Here is a 21,445-nt window from a genome sequence, read left to right as displayed (position 1 = left end):
CTGACCAACGTTTGTCAGCCTCATCACCACCTCCTCTGGTTCCATATATCTCCGGCTATTCAGCAAGCAAGCAAACAGTTCATCTAAACAAAGTACCCACGACCACTGGCTGTTTTCCTTCCCTCTTACAAGATGTGATGGCACATATTCAAAGGGAATCAGAGGGAAACAAGGATGTCCACATCCCCTGAGTCTGAAGGAAGAGAGTGTGGTCAGCCCAAGATTCAGAAAGCAACAGAGCTCATATCTCTCTCTCTCTCTGACCTGATGTCACTAGGAGCATCGAGAAATATCCCTTTTCAACTCACAGACACCTCTGCCCTGCTATCTGGCATGATGAGCAAGCTGTGAATGAGATAACAAGGAACCTCTGTACCAAGTTCATTTTTCTGATTTCCTATTTTTAGTTACCGGAGAGCTGCCTGCCGTGTCCAAGAGGAAGAGAGAGAGACCGAGCGAGAGAGAGAGAGAGAGAGAGAATAGCAGCATGAATGGAGAGACTCCGTCTCTTGAGCTGACACTTGCAGCAATTGGTTGTGAAAAGGACACTGCTCATCTTGCCAACAAGTATAGCATTAGAACCAGCTTGTGTTGTGTCATGCAGACATCTCGAGGCTGCAGCCAAGCCAGAGGCAAAGTTAGTTAACTTGCCAGCTCATCAGAGGGCAAGATAAAAGATGGTTTCATATACAACAAACTCAGATGAGGACCTTAATGGAGCAGCAGGCAGGAGAGCACTGGATATTCATATCAAGATGCCAGGTATGTTGGCTGGCATGCCAGGCAGCCTCTTGTCATTGTCAAGAAGTATCAAGGAGCTTAGCTCCAAGTCCAAGTGCAACATGGAGAGCTTGCCAATTTTTGCAGTATCTGCTCCATCTTCCTGGCATGCAGCCATTCCAGAGGCACTGCCATTACTCCTTCGTGAGGGAAAGTCACGTCTTCTGCCATCTTTGTGAGGAGTTAGCAATACTGTCTGACCAATCCAAGAACTCATCACGACCAGAGGACCTGACAGTCTGCCATAACAGAAGTTCTTAAAAGAAGGGCTTCACTTATAGTTTTAGTGCCTGATGTCATCAGATTGTAATCCAGTCTGTGTGCTGATTTTCTGGTGACATGTGTTTGAACCCACCATGGTAGAGGCTGAAATTTTAATTCACTAAAGTCTGGAGTTAAATGCTAATTTAGTGGTGACTGTGTAACCATTGCCAGCTGGTGTTTTTTTTTTAAACCTATCTGATTCACTAATATTATATTGGGGAAGAAAATCTGCTGCCCTTACCTGGTCTGGCGTAATGTGACTCCACACCTACGGCAAAGTGATTGACTCTTAATTGCCTTCTAAAATTGCCAAGGGAGCCAATTGGGTCAAGGACAGCTAGGGATGGGCAACAAATGCCAGCCTTGCCAACCCAGTCCACACCCCATACAAGAACACAAAAAAGAATGAAACCCTATCTTTGTGGCTTCAGGTTTCTTCTTTGCTGAGTAATTGAATAATTCATAGTCTGGACCTCTGTGCTGCAAATTCGATGCCCCACCATTGCATCATCTGGGTGGGCAGTGAACCATCAGGCTAGACTTCCTGTGCTTGCGGGGAGATGTTCTATTATATGCCCTTTCTCTGGGGAAACACCATTCAGGTTGCACTGAAGACAGCCAATGGCAATTGTGGCCCAGCAAAACAGAACTGGTGATGCCATGTCAGTTAATTCAGTGTCTTTTAGGAGGACATTGATGTTGTGGCGAGGGCTCAGAGAACATTGGCAAGAATGTTGTGGGAGCTGATTTCTTTGTCTGCTGGAGAAATGACTCAGATCTTTAAAATGGTCGATGAAGAGCTTGGACAGTACAAATATTGTAAAGTTATTTCTCCGTTTAATTTGGTCTGTGATTGCACATGTAGACAGCTCAGTTCAGTTCCGAAGAGGGGTCATTATTGGACTTGAATTGTTCACACGGTTTCTCTCTTTCACAGATACTGATACATCTGCTGAATTCTCCAGCAATTTCTATTTTTATTTCATATTTTCAGGATCTGCAGTATTTTGCTTTTATACAAAAATCGTGTTGTCAAGAAATTCTGATAAGTTTACTTTGAAGTTCTTATTTAGCTATTGGTTCCTTCCATGGTCAATGGATTACTGAAAATTCAAAGGGGACAAAAATGTGTTTGGTGTTGTTAATGCCATTTTGTTGAGATCAGTTGGAGAAGGCAATAGTTTGACCCTGTTTTTTGGGGGGATTTTTCTTATCTGATCTTATAGTTACTGGTGCAAATTGTTTACACCATTTAGTGGTAACTATTTGCTATTTCCAGAAATGTCAATTACAAAGGTTGAGTACTGACTTAAAAGCCCTGGTTGTTTTTGGCAAAATCATGCCTTCAAATGGTTTCAAACAGATGTTTCCATCTTGTTAAACTGCACTTATCTAAATCACTTAATCTGCTCTTTCTAGCACTTTACAAATTCAGGCTATGTTCTGTAAACTCGAGCCTTGCAGTTTGTTCGATCACTTTAATCCTAATTTATAGGTGGATTTAATCCTAATTTTAACTGTTCAGTAAACAGGTTTATTGACTGTGGGGACTGGGATAACAGTAATTTCCTACCCTATTGTCCTGGTCCAAGGAATTTTTGGCAGCTTACTTTCCCCATGCAAACTCAATGGAGCAAAAACCCTGCACTGCCCAAACCCTGACCAACCCCTTCAGTGAGTTGACTGAGGAGGGTATATGGGCATTACCTCTGATCTCGTTTCAGGGTGTACAACAGCAAGTCATAGAGTCACACAGCATAAGAACAGACCTTTTGGTCCAATCAGTTATAGAACATAGAACAATACAGCACACAACAGGCCCTTTGGCCCTCGATGTTGTGCTGACCTGTGAACTAATCTAAGCCCATCCCCCTATAATATCCCATCATCATCCACATCCTTATCCAAGGATTGTTTAAATTTCACTCTAAGGCAATCATGTTTCCAAACTCAACTAGTCCCACCTGTCTGTATTTGGCCTGTATTCTTCAAACCTTTCCTATTCAAATGTCTTTTAAACATTGTAACTGTACCTGCATCCATCACTTCCTCTGGCAGTTCATTCCATACAAGACCCACACTCTATGTTAAAGGTTCTCCCCTCATGTACTTTGGAAAACTTTCTTCTCTCACTGTAAAAATATGCCCCCAAGGTTTGACTCCCCACCCTATGGAAAAGACCCTTACTATTCACCTTATCTATGCCCCTCATGATTTTATAAACGTCTATCTTCAGTCTCTTATGCTCCAGTGAAAAAGATCACAGCCTTTCCAGTCTATTTTTATAATTCAACCCTTCCATTCCTGGTAACATCCTGATAAATCTTAACTGAACCCTGTCCAATTTAATAATATCCTTCTTACAACAGGGTGACCAGAACTGCACACAATACTCCAGAAGAAGCCTCACCAATGTCCTATACAACTTCAGGTGAAAAGGGAAGAAAGTATTTGCATTTATGTAGCATCTTTATTGACCTCAGAACTTATTGTTATAGGAAATGTGGCAGCCAATTTACACACAAGATCACATGAATTGCAGCGTGCAAATGGACCAATAATTTTTTAGACGGAATGTCATTGGCCAGGACAAAAAAGATGGCTCCCAAATTTGTTTTCTCTGTTTTGAAGTGGTATACATCAGCCATTCTAAACAGGGCCACCATATGATCCCCTTAGGCACCATGGCACATATGAAGAGAGCCACAGACTGAAAACTATGAGAAGGGGAGCCCTAAGGGTTTATGGGGGTCCTGGTAACTGAACTGATGAAATACTCAAGCAACGACCTGTATTGGAGTCAATAGTTTCCCTCCTAATTATAATATCTTTCAAACACACCTGGTAAATTAATTTCTTAAGCTCCTCCCACACAGCCTCACTTCAGAGTCAGTCGCGAATCAGATTGCACCGGATTTTCTGTCCATCTGTTCATGTTGCATTCCTATTTAAAAGGGGGGCTCTGGAACCTGAGAAGACCTCCTAGGAAAGCTGTGGCCAAAATATGGTTGAGAATCACTGATATATATTACTTCCCTATGAGGACAGATGGTTTTATATATTACAGATACTTAATTAGTGAGAAAATTGAGAGGTAAAGGCAGGAAAGTGGAATTATGGGTTATGAGATGACTATGATTCCATTGAATGGTGGAGTGGAGGTAATGGGCCAAATGCTCATATGTTAATGGACTTATATCTCATTATTCATCTCTGACAGTGCAGCATTCCTCCACTGAATTTATATGCTCAAGTCCTAGAATGGAGCTTGAATTCCCACAAGCCCTTTACCTATGAGCAATCATGGCCAATTCCTTCAGGAGATTTTTTTTTGAAAGGGAATAAAAAACAAGACAGCCAAGAGAGAGCAAGTTGCTGATCCTGCATAGCATACATCTTAAAACCACCCTGAAGGCTACACACCTTTTCATTCCAAAAATGCACAGGGGAGAGAAATTAACATTCTGGAATAGTGGGAAGGAGTTTGAGACTTGCATTTCTTGAAATTGTGATTTTGTAAGCAGCCAATACCTTTTGAACCCATGTAACTGCTGAGGGGTAAGTGAAGCATGTTCAATAACTAGAACTAGAATCCCTAGAGTGTGGAAACAGGCCCTTTGGCCCAACAAGTCCACACTGACCCTGCGAAGACCAAACCCATTCCCTATTACTCTACATTTATCCTTGACTAACGCACCTAACCTACACATCCCTGAACACAATGGGCAATTTAGAATGGCTAATTCACCTAATCCACACATCTTTGGACTGTGGGAGGAAACCAGAGCACCCGGAGGAAACCCACACAGGCATGGGATGAACGTACAAAGTCCACACAGACAGTCACCCAAGGCTGGAATCAAACCCAGGTTCCTGGCAGTGTGAGGCAGCAGTGCTAACCACTGAACCACCCTTGCCTTCCAATAGCCAAATTATATTTATTTAAAATCCGACTGTGAGCATGGTAGTAATGAGAGTGGTAGAGATATGGACTGGAGGGAGTGATGAGACATGGAAACCCAAATTATCAAAGCGTTTGTACTCAATAGTTACACTGATCCAGTTTGGTATGGTTGCAATATACAGATCAGTGTTAAAATACACCTTTCTTAATTTCCAGTTAGTGAATCATTGAACTTTACAAAGCAGAAGAAAGCTATTATGCCTACCAAGCCTGTACCAGCTTTGAAATAATTGCACTTCACCTTTCATTCGAACTCTTTAATGGATTTCACTTTTTCAAATATTTATCCACTTCCTTACTAAAAGTCGTTATGAATTCAGTATCCAGTAATGTTTCTAATAGGACATTGTGTGTGTTCACCTCCTTTGTATCTAGATAATTTTGCTTGCTGTTTTGCTGTTGGGTTTTGTCGTCTAATTTCTGATTCATCAACCATTGGAAGGTTTCTCTCAATTGATCTTAGCAATACCACTCATAATCATGATGATCTCCATCAGCTGTCTATTGTACTCTCTGTTCTTCTCCATTTTTGATGTTGAATTGCACTTGCTTTGTACTTGTTACGCTAATTGATGACGTCATATATATTTATGCAATATTTTTGACCCACTTCTAAAGCAAAATTGTATTTTTGAGTCCCCATATCCTTCTGTGTTTATTTTTATTAGTAATGACTGCACTTTAGAAGACTGTCTTTTCCAGTCCAGAACATTTCACAGCTAATGCAATATGCAAGTTACTTTTTTTTATTTTTAAGTATTGCCTTTAGTGTACAAATTGCTTTGAGTCCTCATCATCTTTTACAGTAGGTGATCAAAGAAAAATAGCACTGCCTTGTAGCTAATTTTGCTTTTTACTTGGATGTCGCACAAAGCCATGCAGCCACATGCAGTAAATTCTGCTCCCAGTTCTAGACACAAGAGAAATCCAGTGACTGCCTGTCCTCATAGTTGATAGCCTGCAGCGCAGCTGAAGCAATGTCTTGTGTTCCAACTCCAGGATGCTGTAACTGTTATTTCAGCTGGTACACTTCTGTGTCAGTACCCTATCCACTTGCAGTGTTAGAGTGCTGGAGTGGCAGAAGATATCAACAAGTGTTTTGTAGATGTGGTTTGTATGAGACCTGTGTACAATGTGACATTTATGGGTAATGAAAAGCGCTTGAGCCTGTTTCTGAGTTCTGTGTGTCAGTTTGCCTGATTAGTGTTCACTCGTGCCCTCTCCTTTATGAGGTGAGCAGCACGTCAATGCTTTATTGTACAATAAACATTGTTGCACTGAGTGCTTGGCACTTCAAATAGACTGGTTCATTTTCTTTCCCCCATATGTAATCGTAACAAGCGCTTACCAATGCTAGTCTGAATTTAATATTCAATCAGATACTGAAATCTTCTGGCTGCTTATTTTTGATACTGGTCACTGTTTAAGAATATGAAAAGCCTGGAACAAGTAAAGGTGAGAGTCCAGGTGGAATCTGTCTTTTATCATACATTCCAGCGTGCTTATTTCATCTCTTAAGGGAAAGTTGTGTATAAAGTTCCCTAAATCCCTATACATAGTCATACCTGCCAATCTACAAAATGCAGAAAAATTACTGAACGTCAGCAGAAAGGTTCACAACTCAAAAGGCATATAATTGAAAGCCAGCGTGAATAAAGCCAGTGACCAAGGTCACTGCTTCAAGGCAACTGAATTCCATTTTGTTAAACTGGATTTCCTGATGGTTCTGGAGTGTTTCACTCCATGATTTAGTTTTTCTTTCTGTGATACTGACACCCAACGATGAACCTTTCTAACAGGGAAGAGGCCAGGACTGAAAGGGGAAGCTGACCCCCACTCCATGGGTTAGCATGTGTTTTACCAGGAGCAGCCAATTAAGAACATACAAATAAGGAGCAATGGCCCTTCATGTCTGCTTCATTATTCAGTAAAATCATAGCTGATCTGATTTTCAACCTCAACTCTAAATCCTGCATATCCACGATTTAATCCTCATCCCTCAATAATCAAAATCCTATCTACCTCTGCCTTCAATATCTTTAAAGATTCTGCATTCACTGCCTTTTGAGAGAAGGAATTGCGAGACACTCAACCCTCAGGATCATGAGGGGTATAGATAGGGTTAATGGTAGGTGTCTTTACCCTAAGATGAGGAATTTCAAGGTTAGGGGCACATTTTTAAGGTGAAACGTGAGAAATTTAAAAAAGGCATGAGGGATCAATTTTTTACACCGAGGGGGATTCACATGTAGATGTGGGCATATTAATAATGCTTAAGAGACACTTAGATAAGTACGTGAAAAGGAAGGGATTGGAGGGATCTGGGCCAGGAGCAGTTCGGTAGTGGGAGTAGTTCAGTTTAGGATTATGTTCGGCATGGAGTGATTGGACTGAAGAGTTTGCTTCCATCCTGTATGACGCTATGACTCGGTGACAGGACTCTGAGAGAACGAATGCTTCCTTATCTCTGTCTTAAATGGGTGACTCCTTAAACTATGACCCCAGGAGACTGGGATTGCATTCCCACTGAGCATTGTATCCTATGTCCCATAACTGCTGGCCCAATTAGCAACTCCACCATTAGAAATGGCCACTCTGAAACTCCCAGATGAAGAAGAGGGAGCTTCTGTGACCAGGCTACCACAAGCATTATTTTCTTTTTCCCCTGCAAGCTCAGACCAGGCTTTAGTGGGGACCCCTTTAAACAGCAGAGGCCACCTCTGTTGGCCATGGAGACAAAGTGGAGGAAAGCTGTTAGGGAGAGAATTGTCCTTAATTAGGCACTTAATTGCCAATGTTGGTGGCCATGTGGTGCTGAAGTTCCAATAGCTGGCAGGATTTCACAGCGAGAAGATGTTGAGGTTCCCTCCAAGGTCCTGCATCACCATTTTACCAACCCTCCCAGTTCCCAGGCCATCATCAGAGGCATGATAAAATTCTGCCCCTGGTGCCCTATCCTATCAAACATCAAGCAAATACAATTGTATACAATGAAGATGAAATCATTTGCTTTAATGCTTTTTCCTCTTTAAATTAAAGTGAACGAATGGTACAACAAGTGTATCGAGTGTCTCCAACATCCACGTTCTTATTTTCCCAGTTGAAGGACACTTTGGCATGTTCAACTCCTCATATTTTAGAGATGGGGTCACTGTGACTTAGGTCGATTGTGGAAAATTGGCACAATACACCCTTCTCCTTACTTTCAATTTAGTTATTGGCCCGCTTCCTTCTTGTCAACTGAATCTTCTAACGCCCTCCACTCAACCCACTTCTCCCTTGCAGTCATTATGTTGGTGAGAATGATACAGATTGGCTTGCGTGCTGTTTTCTTTCCCCTCCTTTTACTCAAACACCCTCCTCTCTCAGGAAATGCCTTGCCTGTATGGAGTTATTCCTCCTTGAGTAGCAACATTGGGTAAGAGCGTAGTGCACTGCTGGGTTTTCAATCAGCTGATACCAAATCCATATGAAAGTAAAGAGTTGCCAATATATGAATGTGAGTGGTGTTTGTGTTATTGTCAAAAGTGTTCTTGGAGTGAAAGACAGAAAAGGCGCAGGAACTTTACACAGAAGGTAGATAACTTTCTGTTGTTAGATGATTAGAAATTCTTGAATTGTCATGCACAGTATGTGCCTCCAGCGAGCCTCCACTGTTGAACCCAGAAATGTTAGAGAAAGCCTGGACCAAGTACAACTGGGTCCTGGCCTAATTTCGAGTGTTTCTGTCACACTACTGCTGTATGTGATATTGGGAGTATAGCAGGAAGCCCACAGTTAGTAGTACCATTCCTATTTTGAGTTCATTTCCTTTCAACATGCCAAAGGATGCTATTAAATGATAAAATATTGGGATGTTACTGTTCTGTTTATTTGTTCATGTCCCAGTAAGATTTATTCATTTAAAAATTGACCATATTAAATCTGTACATCTGGTCCAGCAAGTGGAAAGAAAACAGTCAGCTGTGGTATTTTATCTAACTTAGTCTGGAATGGCTGGACTGGAGCAACATGTTTAACTGGGGGTATGCACTCCCCATGTACCACTTTATTCTCTTACAGATAAGCCTGATAATCAAAACACCATTGGTCCATCAGACCATCTGATCAACAAGTATTACCATCGCAATGTTTAAATGTGTGCACTGACGGCTTTTTGGTGATTTCCAAAAAGGAAGCACAGAATGAGCCAAATTTCCTGATCTGGTTGAAGCAATTGTGGAAGCTGAATACGGCCTGTTACATTATTAGGGTGTGCAACAGCACTGCTGATTCAGATCTCATTCCAAACTACTGGCGAGCTGTTATAATTGGATGAATGTTGTATTGCTGTGATTTTAGCTGGGGATCAGAGTCATGTGGGAAGGGGCAAAAAGCCAGGCACTCCACTTGAGAAATCTTAACTGCTGGATCTCATCAGCATAGACACAGGCAGTCTTGAATGCAAAAGGAAGTTACATTTGGTAGCAATGGTATTGGAAGGAAGGTCAGAGTCAGAGTCCTGAAGAAATGTCCCTTAACAGCACTCTGTTAGCTGAAGGAGCACAACCATTTACCAAAGAAACAATGCAAAATAAATGACCTCCTCATTTCTGGGGACATTTATTGTCCCATCACCACTCGTCGTCAGGTTGACCTGGCAGAGAAATTACCCAGACAGGCCTCCACTTCAAATGACATTCAAGTCTCAATGAAGTCATTGGAGCGCAATCTGCATATGTAAAGAAGGAGAAAGTGAGGACTGCAGATACTGGAGATCAGAGCTGAAAAATGTGTTGCTGGAAAAGTGCAGCAGGTCAGGCAGCATCCAAGGAGCAGGAGAATCGACGTTTCGGGTATAAGCCCTTCATCAGGAATAGGGCTCATTATGCGCAAAATATCAATTCTCCTGCTCCTTGGATGCTGCCTTGACCTGCTGTGCTCTTCCAGCAACACATTTTTCAGTATTTAAAGAAGGACTCCACTGGCTTCCAGTAGATGTCCCCCTGACACCCTACAACAATGTCCTTTCGACATGAACTCTGTTCTGATGTGCCAGATCCTGATTATATTTCCACATTCAGCTCATTTGTAAGCACTGGTCTTTATTGAACTTGATTAATTGTCGAGTTTTATGCGCTGCTGCAGGTCTGAAATGCATTTCCCATTGTTACTGGCTTTCTTCCATTCAAATGCTTCTGGTTTTTCAACATACGTAGCTTCATGCACAGTGGCTCAGTGGTTAGCAACTGCTGCCTCACAGCACCAAGGACCCAGGTTCAATTCCAGCCTTGGGTGGCTTGCTGTATGGAGTTTGCACATTCTCCCAATGTCTATGTGGGTTTCCTCCCACAGTCCAAAGATGTGCAGGTCAAGTGAATTGGCCATTGCTAAATTGCCCATAGTGTTAGGTGCATTAGTTAGAGGGTAATGGGTCTGGATGGGTTACTCTTCAGAGGGTTGGTGTGGACTTGTTGGGCTAAAAGGCCTGTTTCCACACCGTAGGTAATCTAATCTTCATAGAATTAAAGATTTTCTTTCAAAGGCTCAGAGAGGCCCCTATATTTGTGAAGGTTTCTGAATGCTAAAAGTCCTTGTTCTAATGATTAGGTTTATAAAACTACTCTTGATGAAAGTGCGTTATTTAGTTTGTAGCAAGAACCAAAGTGCACAAGTGAAAACTTTTACTGGACATACCTAATGATTTAAATGAGTTGGGCAAATACTAAATCACTCTGTATTTGATCTGTGGAAGAAACATAATTTAAAAAGTTAAATGGCTCTCTCACATTCCTTATGCTGTCATATAACACAAGTATGAGAGTTTTGCTCATCCAGAGAGATCCAGGCTAGAAATGAGCATGTATCTCTGAAATGGCTGAACGTTTTGAAAGATAAGTAAGTGATGCACCAAGGTAGCGAAATATTATTTAAGCACTGATTCTATATGATAATATTCTTTCACATGCAGTAAACATCCAAGATACAATAAAATAAATACTTTCCCCTAAGAGATGAAATAAACCCTAGCATTGGGTCATACAAAAACCAGTGGTCTTGACAGAAGGCATTGGAAAGCCAATGTTGCATTGCAAACAGAGGGTCTTTTAAACCCTAGAAAATCTGCAGTACCGTAGCTAATCCCTTGTATATGCTCATAACTTATATTCAATGCAAAATGATTGGTATTACAGGATTCAGGTTGGACGTACATGGAACTGGCAGTTGATGTAGTGCTGTTTTTGTGCTATTGTCTAATACAAATTTCTTCCACTGTTCTAGGATACATAACATTGATAGGATGAACTGTTTAGTAATGAAGGTTAATCATCCTATTCCGTAATAACCTAGCTTGCCCTTCTCTTTTTTTTCAGATAAGAACATATTTAAAACCCACAATGATGAGGAGGCCAAGGAGCTGGTTCGAGCCTTGATTCAAAGATATAGAAGATCACCGGATTCGAAGCACAAGAGTCGGACTTATTCTCGATTAGCGTTAAGAAGTAAGAGAGCAAAATCAAGAGCGACCAAAGGGTGTACCTTGAAAGAGATCAATGTGACTGTCAGTGATCTGGGGTTCGCCCATGTCTCAGAGGAGGTAGTGCGCTTCAGATATTGTACCGGATCTTGTGATGCCGAAGAGAAAAACTATGACCTGACTCTGAAAGCCTTGAGAAATTCAAAGCGAATTAAAAAGGACAAGGTCCGAGCACGGCCATGCTGTCGGCCTACGCTTTATGACGATGACGTCTCTTTCCTGGATGAGAACTTTCATTATTACACTCTTCGACAACTCTCAGCGAAGGAATGTGGCTGTGTTTGAGGGACAGACCACACGTTGCAAACACGCATGTCTCTTCCTCACAATGAACAGGAGCCTTCAGACCTTGCTCAGCTCTGAGCCCCAGTCAGAGTGTCATTTCTTGGCGAGATGTCTACAGGAGGAGACGAGTAGCTTGAAGATGCGGAGGGATCATTAATCTCCAGCCCTTTGAGATGAAGAGTTAGAGTGCATCAAGGACTAACAGCTTCATCAAAGAACTTGTCAGCACAGTTTTGTTTGCCATACTATGTGGCCTTTTGTTTCCAAATGTGCTATAAAGCGCAGTTCTATGGCCAGACTTGTGTCAGTGGGAATGTGGGTTTCGTTTGCAGTTGACTCTCTTGTACTTTTCACCAGACTCAATGGATTTCACAATTCAGGATGGTAATCCCAGGGTCACAGTCTGAGTAGAAGGAAGATGCTTTGAATAACTTCACCCTCTCTCTCCCTGTTATTCCCCTTCCCTACTATATATATATTTCACATATATATATATATATATAATATTTTAAAAATGCGACCACGATTCTCATTTAACTGGCCAGTGATGCAGAACTTCAGGAGATCTTGCTTTCCTGAACTTACAAGGAAGAATTTTAATGCTCTTAGTCTGTGCCAGAGCGAGCAGACTGACTGATGCTGATAAGCAGGCACCTGTAAATCATAATGACCTGAATCCCATCAAGTTTTAAGGATTAAATCAAACAAATTATTAGAGGATTGTACTGGGTCACGGTGGCACTATTGCATTGCTAGTCCGCTAAATCCCTTGTAAAATGATCAAACCAAAGTTGATTAACATTCAGTGAATGTAGGGTGTGAAATTCCACCAAGTTGTTATTTTCGACAGGCACAGAAAATGTGGATAAAATTCAGAATTCTGCAATGTTACCTGACTAAATAATAAGTTAGGTTATTTGTATACTCACAGTATGAGATATAAGCAGTAGATACACAGCAGTAACTTTCATTCTCTTTGTCTTCCATTAACTACATCAGCCCTTTTCAATTCCATTGCCTGTGCTGATTCCATTGTCCATTCTCTCTGTTCCTCCCATTTCTGTTAAGCTACTATCTCAATTTGGCTCAGTGACCACCATGCTTTCTATGGTCTAATATAATTCAGTGTGATTTTAATAATGAAGATTTTCTTTGTTCTTAAGGTCACTGGCAAAGCCAGCATTTATTGCACATCCTTAATTGTGCCTGGGAGGATGGCAGTAAGCCACCTTCATGACTTGCAGCAAGTTCTTATGAAATTCCATTATCTTCCATTTTAATGAAGATACTTCAGGATATATGCTACATTAGAACAACAGACAAGCAAACATGATGTCAACATTGACATTCAATATTAAAATCACAGCATGATTTCAATCCAGTCATTTTATACTGAAAGGGCATTTAACAATTACTTGTTTCCCACACGGCAGGGATATGATATGGAGCCAGTAAGTACAATAAAAAGGGAAAGTATCCAGAATCTTTGCAAGACTTTCTGAAATTCATCTACAGATAGGTACATTTCTCATTAAAATTGCACATTAAGTCAAATCAACAACACATTTCCTTCACACTTTAATACTAATGCAGAATCATTATGCTTTTTTTCATAACTATTCTTTATTGTTTGTGTTGCAATGTATGGTACCAGCACCTGGTTCCCACTTGCACCAATCCTGGTACCAATATTCCCCACATGTTGCTCTCTAGCATCTGCACAACTGACACTGCTGCCACCACCAAGGGTGGTCCTGGAATTATCTAAACCACTGCTGCTACAATTGTGCTACCGATAGTTCTGGTTTGAACATTAATCCATTATACCAATTGTAACAAATGAAAGGGATAGATGGTCCATTGAAGAATAGAGTAGGCGTGCTCCAGATAATATACCATTATCATTGTATTATACACTAACAGGAAGGTAAACTAGATGGACCTTAATCATTTTGAGTATGGCATTCCCATGTTACAGAAGGCCCATGGGGGAATGCTTGTGCCACTAGGACGACAGTCACAGGATTGGCAATGCAACCCCAGAAGCTTGACTTACCAGCACTAACTTCTAATTGTTTCCTAAATTTACCAGAAATATTAAGAGGGAATGAGCTCAAGTCAATGTTCATAACATTTTATTAAAACATACCAAAATTAACAAATTTTAGTGTAGTTTTCCACAGTTTATTTAAAATTCTTAACCAGATTTCAGTATGTACCCTGACTAACTGCAAGTGCCATAGAGTTTGTCATCTGATCCCACCCCATGATTTGTAATCATGCCTTGGCTCACATAATATTCTCATCAAAGTATTGATCCTCCCTCTCCCTGCCCCCATTTTCTGCACCAACCTTCAACAATTTGACCATTGAAACGCAGGATCCAAAAGGAAAAACCAGTAACATTTGGAAATAATGGAACTGGTCCAGACTTGACTTGTATCACTGAATGGAAATCCAGTACCATAATTTCTAAGTTGTGCTTATTTTCACTCCTGAAGTAGCAGAGCAGAAAAATATAAAGTGAAATGATTACATAACTTATGTTAAATTAGTGTATCAATGTAAATAGTTGGGACTATCCAGTCACAAACCTAACCTACTGACATTCTTAAATTGGTGAAATAGCTCCACTTTGGAACTATCCACAATACATTCACTTCATCCAAAACACTCCATTTCCAAGGTTGTTTATGATAAATCATTCCCGTCTAGCAAATCAACTTATTGCAAAATCTAATTAAAATTAACATTGATGTCGTACCCCATGCAGTCACACCTTCTGTGGTACAGAACTACAGTGATCCCAGCCGCAGTGTTTTTGGCCTCTATCCTAACTATCCAAGAATTCTATTTTTATGACTGGGCAGTAGTTAGAAACTTATATACGTTACATACATTAGCTTAACATCGTTGGATATGGTCCCTTCTCAAACATTACCTTTTAACATATGACTGTTTGGAAAGATAAACAAGTCATTAATTATTTCTAACTGTTAGACTTTATTTCAGGGAGCTAGGTCAGGTCAACCACAGGAAGAGACAACACAATACTAACCCATGGAGTTGCAGTTCCTGTATTAATCCAGTCTTATGGTCACAATGCAGAGAGAGAGAGAGAGAGAGAGAGGGCATTGAGAAGTTCTGTTGGAATTTTGAGGTTAGATATTTTTGATGTGAAGTCACCCTTAGGTAGAGCGCTGGATCTAGGCACAGATTAATGGTTGACCCTTAACTGACATGGATGCTATGACCTGGCAGGAGATTTCATGAACACAAAAAGGTGGAAAACAAACTACACAGTTGACACAGGTCATTATTAAAAAGGAGGCAGGGACAATAAATGTTGTTTGGCAACCTTGTAATGGTAATGGAGCATTGTGTGAGGATTGCTGTGTTCTCTTGCTTTATATTCTCATTTTTAAACCAAAAGCACTTAAACATTTACCTCTGAAAAACATAACTGTACAAAATCATCTTCTTTCCTGCCTCTGGTGTTGGACAACCATGACCGACTGAAACAATTTGATGCAATGCATCGGTGTCAGTGAAACCGTCTATTTATTGGAGAGTAAATTATGTTATTTATTTAGTATTATTACAAACAAACAATCTGTTTATTTATTTGAAACAGTATAATGTGCCAAAGCAGAGTTCCTTTCATTACAGTCTCTTCCTATATTACCTGTCGGATACATTTGTTGAATTAAAAATAAAAAGTGAAAACATTAATGGAAACTGTAATTGATTTATTTTCAGTATGAGCTGATAACACGGAAGTGGAAATTAAGTCTGCAATTACTGATTGTCTTCCCTTCAGTTCAAACCATTGGGATAAACAACATTACCGCTTCCATTATTATTACTGTTATTTAGTGTAGGCCATAGGTTGAGGCAAATTCTTTGCTCTTGATTTCTAGAAATTAGTTAGGATTAGGGTGAGGGAAAGGATTGACTTACTATAGAGTTGGCAGCTGTGAGTATTGCCTTTCAATGTGTGGGATACCACACTCAGAGAATTATGGTTTTGCTGAGCCTGCCATCAAACCTGGATACAATTCTGACATATACAATCCCAGGTGACTGAATCCATTTATTTTCATCATGTCATCCAATACTTGTAAGAAAGGATAGTTATGATTGCATTAAATGAATTTCCAAAAGCATGCAATTAAGTATACATTTGTTGAAATTGGTCAGTGAAAATTTGATACTTAAATGCACAGAGACATCAAGGTATCTTGATATGACTGATGTACCATGTGGTGATCAGTCAACATCTTTATACTTAATTTCTGGGTCTGGATGGAATGGCTTGCATAGTGGATGTTCTGGGTTTTTTTTGTCATTACTCTTCATGTCGATGGGTGGCCTGCTATGCTGGGAAGCACACAGAATCACTAAGTGAGCTTCCCAGAACAGGCTGTAGACAGCTTGGTATTTCTCCAGTCTCAGGCTGTGGCCAAACATCACTTGTTTTGATTGGAATATGTCCCATGAGTACTTCAGGTACATTTCTTGAAGGGACGATTGTACTTTCCACATGGGGATAGGCATATTATGATCCTGGACGAGATTGCCAAGTTTATATTATGATTCCTGATGACCGTGCCAAATTTACAGTACAAGACCAATAAATTTTTTGTTTAAAGTCGACAAAGTGTGAAATTCCAGATTCTTGCTAGGACCATTAAACTTACAAGATTCCAGTTTTGAACACATATATATATATAAAAAATATAGTTTGTACTGTTATAATTGACATGAGATAACATATAAATTAATAGGTCAACGGTGGTCAAACACTCCAACAGTACACATCAAATAGCAGATGTAGTCCAGACAGTCTTCATGCATTCTCAGCAATCCATCCCGATATCAATATCATCAGGTCACCAAAATTCATTAAAAATTTGCATCCCTCACAAGGAATTCTAAATTCTTCACTTTTGAAGGTATAATCTCAGAATCTCCTCAAAAGCTGCTCTGAAGTAGACCACCTCAATGAATGCTCACTTCTCAGTGACTCAATCTTGTCTACTATAACACTGTGTTCCACAAGACATATAAAGTCACACTTGTACTTTGAATTACTGACGTTATTCCTATTCTTTCACAGACAACTACATCACTTGGTTAGAGACAAAAAAAAACTTCAGATGCTGGAATCCAAGATAGAACACAGCATACGAGGCAGCATCAAGAGGTGGAGACATCCATGTGTCAGGTGTAACCCTTCTTCAGAACTGGGGGTGGGTGTAAGGGGTGTAAAGGTGGGGTGGTGGTGGTGAGATAGTGATAGGTGAACATAGGTAGAGGATATGATCTGGTTGGTCGATGGGAGGAATGAATCCGGTTGATAGCTGGAAGGAAGGGTCGGTCAGAGGAATGGAAGGGAAAGGGAGGGGCTGGGAGGGGTTGGGGAATAGGAAGGGAGGCTATTTGAAATTGGAGAAATCAGTGTTGAGTCCTCTAGGCTGCCACTGCCCAGGCAGAAGCTGCGCTGTTGCTCCTCCAATGTGCTATCTGATTCGCAGTGAAAGTGAAAGAGTCCAAGGATGGTCATGTCAGAAAGAGAGTGGGAAGGGGAATTAAAATGGGCGGTAACTGGGAGGTCAGGTCAGCCCCTGTGGGCCTGGCTGAGATGCTCGGGAAAATGTTCCCTGAGTTTACATTTGTTCTCCCTGATGTAGAGAAGACCATATTGGGAACACCGGATACAGTAAACTTTGCAGGAGAGTCGACATTTCGGGCATAAGCCCTTCATTCCTGACGAAGGACTCATGCCCAAAAAGTCATTTCTCCTCCTCAGATGCTGCCTGACCTGCTGTGCCTTACCAGCACCACACTGTCTGACTCTGATTTCCAACGTCTGCAGTCTTCACTTTCTCCCAGGTTGGAGGAGAAACAGGTGAACCTCTGTCTAACTTGACAGAGGTTCACCTCTGGCTAACTGTGCGCCAGCAGGTTTGGCATCTATTCCAGTTGCAGGGGAAGCTACCTGGGGGATTGGGGGTTTGGTGAGGAGAATGGTGCAAACCAAGGTTTGGTGATGGGAAAGATCCTTGCAGAAGGCAGAGAGGGGTGGGGAGGGGAAGATGTTCTTGGTTTTGTGGTCTAGTTGGAGTTGGCAGAAGTGTTCAAGGATGATGCATTGGATGGGGAGACTGATATGTGAGAACATGGGGGACCGTGTCTTCATTGCGTTTGGTGAGGAGGTTAGAGCAGTAAAGTGGGTAATGGAGGAGGTACGGTGGAAGGCTGGATGACAGAGGGGGAAAGTACATTGTTCAAAATACGTGGTCGTCTGGGATGTTTGGGAATGGAATATCATCTTGTCTGAGCAGATGTGGCAGAGGCAGGGGAATTGGGAGAATGGGATAGAGTTCTTGCAGGATACTGGGTGGAAGGAGGTGTAGTCCAGGTAATTGTGAGAACTTGTGTATTTATAGTAAACATCCACCTGGAGACTGTCGCATGAGATGGAAATGGTGAGGTCAAGAAAGGGAGGGAGGTGTCCGAGATGGACCAAATGAATTTGAGGGCAGAGTAGAAGTTGTGGGCGAAGTCGATGAACTGCTCCAGATCAGCCCAGGTGCAGGATGCTGCACTGATGCAGTCATTGATGTAAAGGCGGAAGAGTTGGAGCACAGTGCCTGTTGAGATACTGAAGAGGGACTGTTCAACGTAGCTAACAAAGAGGCAGGTGTAGTTGGGACCCATCTAAGTACTTATGGCCATTCCCTGGATTTGGAGAAAATGAGAAGAGTTAAAGGAAAAGTTATTAAGGGTGAGGACTGGTTTGGTGAGGTGGAGGAAAGTATTGGTGAAGGGGAGCTGAATGGGTTGTTGGAAAGAGAGAAGCTGTGGGCCTGAAGGTCATCCTTATGGGGTATGGATGTGTATAAGGACTGCATATCCGTAGTGAAGACTTCACTAAGTGAGCTTCTGTTGAATGATCCTTGAATTGTTTTGGATGAAATATTAAAACACTTTCAGAGGTATCACCACTTTTACGAGGCAGCATCAAATATTACCAGAATAGAACGTTCTGTCCTGATTGTTGGAACCTTCAGCTAACTAGCTCTCCACAGCTTCCAGCTTGAAACAATTAATTTTGCAGCACATAGGAATCCAGCAAATGGATTTTACTGCAGTATCAATAGCCCGCTCATCTCTGCAGGCACTTGAATTTTAATGATAAGGCCCAATTTATGCTGTGCTCTGGAAATGAAAGGAGCAGGGCTTGCACAATGGTTCGCACTGCTGTCTCACAGTGCCAGAGATCTGAGTTCGATGCCAGACTCGGGCGACTGTCTGGATAGACTTTGCATATTCGTCCGTGTCTGTGTGGGTTTCCGTTGGGTGCAGTAATTTGACCCATAGTTGAAAGAGGTGTAGGTTAGATGGATTGGTCAGTGCAAATGTATGGTTACTGAGATGGGATGTGTCCGTGTGAGGTGTTCTTTAGAGGGACAGTGTGGACTTGATGGACTGAATGACCTGCTTCCATACTGTAGGGATTTGGTGAGAGTATATAGGATGCTGCTGAGTTTTGGACTTCATTCACAAGGCTGAATTTGAAAACATGACCAGGTGGCACAGTGGATCCGTGGTTAGCACTGTGCCTCACAGCTCCAGAGACCCAGGTTCAATTCCAGCCTCGGGTCACTGCCTGTGTGGAGTTTGCACATTCTCCCCATGTCTGCGTGGGTTTCCTCTGGGTGTCTGGTTGATTCCCACAATCCAAAGATGTACAGGTTAGGTTGATTGACCATGCTAAATTGATCATTGTGTGCAGGCTAGGTATGGTTAACCATAGGGAATACAGGGTTAGGGGGTGAGTCTGACTAAGATGCTCTTTGGAGGGTCAGTGTGGACTCAATAGGCTAAATGGCCTGCATCCACACTAGGGATTCTATTACTCTATGAATATCTGTGGGACAGTGATTTTTGGTCACAGTCCCTCCTACAGTTCTATGGTAAGACAGAGAATTCATGTGGAGCTGTGAGACTAGGAGACATTCCAATATTGCTGTTGCAACAAATAATGATATATTTTAATTTCCCAAAGGCTAAAGATGATTTGGTCATACAGTCATAGAGTCATGGAAACAGACCCTTCGTCCAACTCGTCCATGCCGACCCGATATCCTAACCTAATCTAGTCCCATTTGGCAGCACTTGGCCCATACCCCTCTAAACATTTTCTATTCATACACCCATCCAGATGCCTCTTAAAAGCTGTAAAGTTACAATAGTGACTACACTTCAGAAATACTTAATTGGTTGGAAAGGGCTTTTGGGCTTCTGAGGTCATGAAATGCCCTAAATAAATTATTTATTTCCTATTTTCTTTGGACACTCCTGCTTTACCTCTGTTGGAGCAGCATGGTAACAGTCTAAGCTTTCATTACAGGCCCATTTCTGAAATACATTTCCACAATCTCCAATCTTGATGCAGAAAATGTATTTCCCCTGATAGTCATGAGATCAGGTGGTTGGTGAATTAATGGGAATAATGGGTGGCATCGATGTCATATGGATTTGATACCCGAAAATATTTGGCCACCAAAGTAAGTGGCTACACTCTGATTTCATCATGATAGCATGCAACAATGATAGCTGGATTATATTACCTAACTCTTTGTTTATTTCATTTTTAATTGAGCTAACTATTATAGCTTATTAAGGTGCACTACACAATTCCCAGCAGCACTTTTCCTAATGCAAACTCCTCCTGAACAGCCTGAATACAATAACGTTTACTGTCTCCTCCCTAGTATAGCTGTTGCATGGTGCATGTTTGTTTCTGTCCAATAAGCAATGCACATCTCGCTTTTTACAGATGAAACCACAAAGCAAAAATGTGTCTGTGGATGTGTGTGTGTGAGTATGTGTCCGTGTGTGTTCGTATCTGTGGACGTCTGTCATGTGAGTATGAACGTGTGTGTCTATGTATGTAAATGTATGTATATGTCTATTTTATATATATATATATATATATATATGTATGTATGTATATATAATGTGTGTGTGTGTGTGTGCGTGCACGTGTGTGTGTCTGTGTGTGAGTGAGTGATGTGGACGAGAGGTGGATGCATGAAGCTTTATCCTGTCCTCTTTAAGGACCTTTCTCTCCAAATTCAAAGATGAAACTTTGAGTGGCAAATCGAAGATGAGGTGGCCTGGCTGAAGTTCAGGATTCTTGTCACACATAGGCCCAGATATTTTGACCTTTAATGGTGGTGAATGAAACTCAGATGTTTTTGCCGACTTTTTTTGCCAGCAGGAGGAAGATAGCAGGCTGTGAAATCTGTACGAGTGAAACTCAAACTCAGCTGAGCCATTTGATGGTGGTTTCAAACAGACTCTGTTTTGGCAGTTCAGAGAACCTTATCCAGGAGTATGGGAGTCACAAATTGACAAAGTGGAAAAATAGTTTTTTAAAATGTCTCCCTCTCTAAACAGTAACAAAAACAGGCTTCAGTATAGTCCGGGAATCACCTTGCTGCCCTTGCAGCTTCTGGGTTCAATGCATCCAACACTATTCTGCCCCAAACAACTCCCCAAACTCAGCAAAGAACAAAGTATGTATCAGAGCATTTCAAATTGAGGTGGGTATGACCTTGGTA

General features: G+C 41.3%; 1 protein-coding gene across 6 annotated transcripts in view; it reads left to right on the top strand.

Annotated features, from left to right (window-relative positions):
- Positions 1-15,523, top strand: part of nrtn (neurturin) — a 140,215-nt gene extending 124,692 nt beyond the window's left edge. For all 6 annotated transcript variants that reach the window (XM_043721082.1, XM_043721083.1, XM_043721084.1 and 3 more), the window contains one exon: positions 11,362-15,523. In XM_043721082.1, coding sequence (XP_043577017.1) covers positions 11,362-11,810 — 449 coding nt within the window. In that variant the 3' untranslated portion in view covers positions 11,811-15,523. The remainder of the gene's footprint in view (positions 1-11,361) is intronic.
- The last annotated feature ends 5,922 nt before the right edge of the window (positions 15,524-21,445 follow it).

The sequence above is a fragment of the Chiloscyllium plagiosum genome, chromosome 31, assembly GCF_004010195.1.
Source record: "Chiloscyllium plagiosum isolate BGI_BamShark_2017 chromosome 31, ASM401019v2, whole genome shotgun sequence".
In the NCBI taxonomy this organism is placed as follows: Eukaryota; Metazoa; Chordata; class Chondrichthyes; order Orectolobiformes; family Hemiscylliidae; genus Chiloscyllium; species Chiloscyllium plagiosum.
This window is presented reverse-complemented; position numbering and strand designations above follow the sequence as displayed.